A 4,757-nucleotide genomic window follows, 5' to 3' on the forward strand; every position below is an offset into this window, starting at 1 on the left:
CATCCATAATGGATCTGGATTTTTTGTTTAATAATAATAATAATAATAATAATAATAATAATAATTTATTAGCCCAACAGAAGTAATTCCATTTATAGAGCTAAATTACATTGAAATAGTACATAATATAAATATAAAAAACTCAATAACATCAAAAGAACAAAAAACAAAAAAAAAGAAGAAAGATACAATAGTTCGGTAAAGTGTAGGAGTTAAATGAATATACTTAACCGAAGACATGTAACTTAAAGCAAGAGAGACATCAATTACGATCATGGTTTACTACACTCATACATAACATTTTAACATAACATTTTAAAATTTATATGCAAAAATCTATCGAACCGATTTTGATGAAATTTGGTGTGATAATTCTACATAACATGAAGTTTTTTGTGCCAAGTATAAAGGTCCTATACCCAATTTAAATACCCCAAAAAAAATCCCTAAAAAGTATTGTTTTTTAACCCCATGTTTGCGATTTTTTCGATTTTTACCATAATAAACATGATTCGTTCGATTTGTAACTAGACGTGTTTTGTAAAAAATTTAATTGCAAACATTTTTGTCCTCTTCGATTTTCGCCTAAAATCAACTCTTGAAAAGATACATAATTAAATAGGAAGAAAAATGTGACATTTTTCGATTTTTTTTAACATATTGTGCCGCCAAAAGTTAAGCCCACGTTTTTTTTTATGCGCATGGAAAAATTTTCATTTCTAGTGATATTTGAAAGCCAAAAAGCCAAAAATCTCCGTGGATATACGACTCACCCAAATATGGCTTTTTGAAACAGATACCGTCTGGACTATTATTATTTATGCCTAAGTTGAACATTATATGCAGTTTCCAAAAATGTGTTGTTTTTGACAACTTCAATCGTGTTTAACATCTTATGCGAGTACTCATATTGAGGCGTTTGAAAATAGAGCACAATGATTTCGATCGATCTTCAAAAGTTTCTTGTTAAAGTTAACAGACGTCTTATTAAAACGAAATAGAACATTCTTAGTAAAATATAATGGTATCATTCCAAACGAACATAAAGCTTACCCCAAGGTTCCAACTTAGGACCGCTACTGTTTCTTTATTTTATTAACGGTTTGCCAAATATCAGGCGTCAATTCTAGATGCCTTCTATTTGCAGACGACTTGAAAATATATAGAGAAATTCTTACTGAAAATTATTAAGTTGATATTAACGTTATATGATTGATGTAAGGCAAACAAACTTAATTTCAACATCAGTAAATGCTGTACAATATCATTCACTGGTAATAAGAAAGAAGTATAAAACACGTCCCTATGAAATTGAGGATGTAACTTTCATTGAAACTCAATATGTGAAAGAAATACTTAGGAATAACATTTGATACAAAATATTAATTTCACACAAACAAAAAATTTCAAACAAAATTCTAAATGTGCAATAAAAATATAAAGAATAAACAAATACATTTTTATGTTAATAAATGTGTGCACCCGAAGGTTTTGCCCATTTGAAATTGGTTGTTCTGTACTAATAGTGTGGAGAAACTAAAGAAAATTGTTTTAAGGTATTTGTACTTCAAGAAATATAATAAACCATAGGATAGTAGGTTTTCTACGCGGTAGAGATTTATGCTTGGAATGAATACAATGTGTAGCAGATGTGTTATAGCAACATTAACATTTGGTTGTAAGATTTTAAATGATCTGGAACATAACTGCAATTTATCGGTTTTGTTTGGGTTTAGTGTTCTTTCTAGAAATATCCGATCCCAAGAATTAATTCATATATCTACAACTACAATGTATGCCCAACTTATAAACAGTTGTTTAATGTGATGAACCAGGTGTCGATTGATAACAATGTTAATCGAAATGTTAACTTTTTACAATACTTTTAATAGTATCTTACATGATAAGTGCGACAACTAAGCTTTTATTGCACGATATTGAGGACTGCAAAAACGAACCGTAGGCGGATTTTGCAATTTATCGAAATAAAAAAAATGGGTAAATTCCGGAGAGGTCACTTGTCTAGAATCAAGGCGGATTTCTCTGTAAGACCTATGCGAACTTATCATGGACCGTGAACAAACGTCAACCCAATCTATCAGGGACTTAGTAAGCAGCGTTCGGAATCTGGCCAGTGCACGCAGCATAATCCAAATTTCTCAAGCAATCTTACCTATGTAATTTATTGCTTTAATTTATTTTTGTTAAACTTAACTGACAGCATTGATAACCCTATTGGTTGTATTCTGCGGGTTCCCTGCTCTTTTGTTTTGTTGTAATTTTGTATTGTTTAATCGTTATTCTGTCTAACTGTTGACGGTTTAATCATATTTGCAAGGAAAACTAAAAAATAATATGTTTATTTTATTCGTGTGTTAAAAGTAAAAAATTTGTTACAATTACTGATTTCTTCACGTAAATAGATAATAGCCTAATCGGGAAATAAATAAATAATTATTCCTGCATTTTGAGGCACAATATCCTCAATAGTTTGAACAATAGACGATTTCTTATTTAACGACAAGGCATTCCATATCTCTCTTTGGCATGTCTGATTTGCGGGCGCTAACTATTTACCTAAAAAAGAGACTTCCACAAGTCCCTATTTCCCCCCTGTCGTACCCTTTTCAGAGTTTCCTCGTTTTGGGCCGGATGTCCCTCTTTATGAACAACTCCGACCTTACATCAGAATATACGCAATATCATGCCCGAATAACATAAATGGATGTGCTCTTAACTTACCTCATGGTCTCTATAGAACGGCTCCTTCAGGTTCTCGGGGACCTTGTTGTTGAAAGCCTTCGACAGAAGCCATTTCATAGACGCACGCTGTTTGGCCTAGAAAATAAAATACGTGTGTTAATTAACAAGTCAGATGTAGGTATCTGGCGTGGCATTTTTATTTCGATAAATTTTAATAGAGATTGGCGGTTGAGCGCAACAAAACAAAGAGACTTGTATATTGATTTTATGCATGTATCTGTTTATATTCGATACATTTATCACTCCTTAACGTAGGCAAAAAAGTTTTGTATTTTTATTGTCTTTAGCTACTGGAATTTCGTAAAATAGAGCATGCAGAACAAAAGGAAAGAGAAAAGTAAAATTGTTGAAGTTCCGTTCATCCTTCATTAGGTATCACTTAATAATTTTGCTGAATCTAACCCCATATCACAAAATAATTATGTAAAATGCAAACCAGTAACTGAACCTTAACACGCGAGTGTGACTGAAAAATAACTCTGCAAGCAGAGTCCTTAACATCCATAATCAAATCATCTAAAATTGGGTGTAATTTTCTACATCCCACGACGTTTTATGTAAGATTGGCGCCCCTGACGACATTAAGTTTCGCAGATTGCCGCAAATAACGACTAACGAGGACGGCACCTTCATCTCGACCAACCGTATAAATATTTCCTCCCGTATATGATTCACAAGACGACAATGTACAATAAAAAAAAGCGAGGCCACCTACTGGAGGTGTTTGCGAAACTCTTGACCAATTTTCGTTTCCATGACAAAAACAAATCGTCGCTTAAATCTGTTTGTTACATATAGAGTCGTGTTATTCATACCCAGAGAGGCATTTGTCACCAAGACAATACATTTAAATTAATTCAATTACGAGCAAATTCTGTACTGAATCTAAGAAGTATAAAATCGTAAATATTTCAATGACAAATGAATTACTGTAATAACAACATTACTAATTTGCTTACGCGCGTGATGTCACCGTTTTTTATATCAATTCGAAACGAATTAATGTATATTAGCGTCCCACTGCAAACAAACAGAATGGAAACATACGAGATGCCACCGATTAATAATATAACTTTGATTATAACACGCGTTTTACACAAATTACTACACGCTTTGTACTGTCATAAAAAACGAGCTGACGCTAACGTAGTTGGCAGTTTCAATTTCAACTGTTTTACGTACAAAACCAGCTCACATTTCGATCTAGTTTACATTCAGCGTATTCCGTCGCAAACTAATCAAAGTTGGATCAAGTAGGGATCCCGAAATTGGATTCGTCTAAGCCCTGTCACAGAAAAAAGCTAGAAGAGCAGTAACACAACTTTGTGATCGGATTTTCGCCATCCGCAATAAGTTTTATTCTCATTTTGTGTTAGCATAGGCAGGATTTATCAAAAACTTAAAGCTAATGGCGAACAGGTAACGATCTATAACAACGAAGGTAACCAATTTGATGGATTGACTAACATAGCTGGAAAGACAGAAAACTGACGATGCCATTTATGTACCGGCGATTGTTTTCGTCGTTCATCGACTTCTTTATTAGTTAATGTTAACAGCGAAGGTCAAATTAAATAGTTGTGGTGAAGGATATGTTAGTCTTAACATGAATTGTTGTGTATATTGTCCACAGTACAGGCCCCCCTTGGAAAGTTGATTACCACATACTTTATAACTCCAGGAGCTTCGTTTTGACGAGTCTACCACACTTTTCCTCTGCGCCTTTTCTCGATTCCTCCGCTTTTCCATTCGGAAAAGTCCAAAAAACATGGCAATTCCCCGGGGTCTTGAAAAGTCAAGACCACATCTTTTATTTTTAGCTTAAGTTACTGGAAATTTTGTTGCAAATGCCGATTTAAATTTGTCCGACAGAAATTCTTCCGACATTGACGTGTCTACCGGTCGAAACATGCCAAAATGACAGGGTATTGAAAATCAATTACCACATAGGTAATTTTTAGTAAAATTAATTGTAAATAATTAATTCAGTCAAA

General features: G+C 33.4%; 1 protein-coding gene across 6 annotated transcripts in view; it reads right to left on the reverse strand.

Annotated features, from left to right (window-relative positions):
• The window catches only part of LOC108906198 (patronin), a 122,984-nt gene that overhangs the window by 51,736 nt on the left and 66,491 nt on the right, over positions 1-4,757 (reverse strand). For all 6 annotated transcript variants that reach the window (XM_023454705.1, XM_023454702.1, XM_023454706.1 and 3 more), the window contains exon 2: positions 2,743-2,838. In XM_023454705.1, coding sequence (XP_023310473.1) covers positions 2,743-2,838 — 96 coding nt within the window. The remainder of the gene's footprint in view (positions 1-2,742; positions 2,839-4,757) is intronic.

The sequence above is a fragment of the Anoplophora glabripennis genome, unplaced genomic scaffold (genome assembly GCF_000390285.2).
Source record: "Anoplophora glabripennis isolate ALB-LARVAE unplaced genomic scaffold, Agla_2.0 scaffold379, whole genome shotgun sequence".
NCBI classification, from domain to species: domain Eukaryota; kingdom Metazoa; phylum Arthropoda; class Insecta; order Coleoptera; family Cerambycidae; genus Anoplophora; species Anoplophora glabripennis.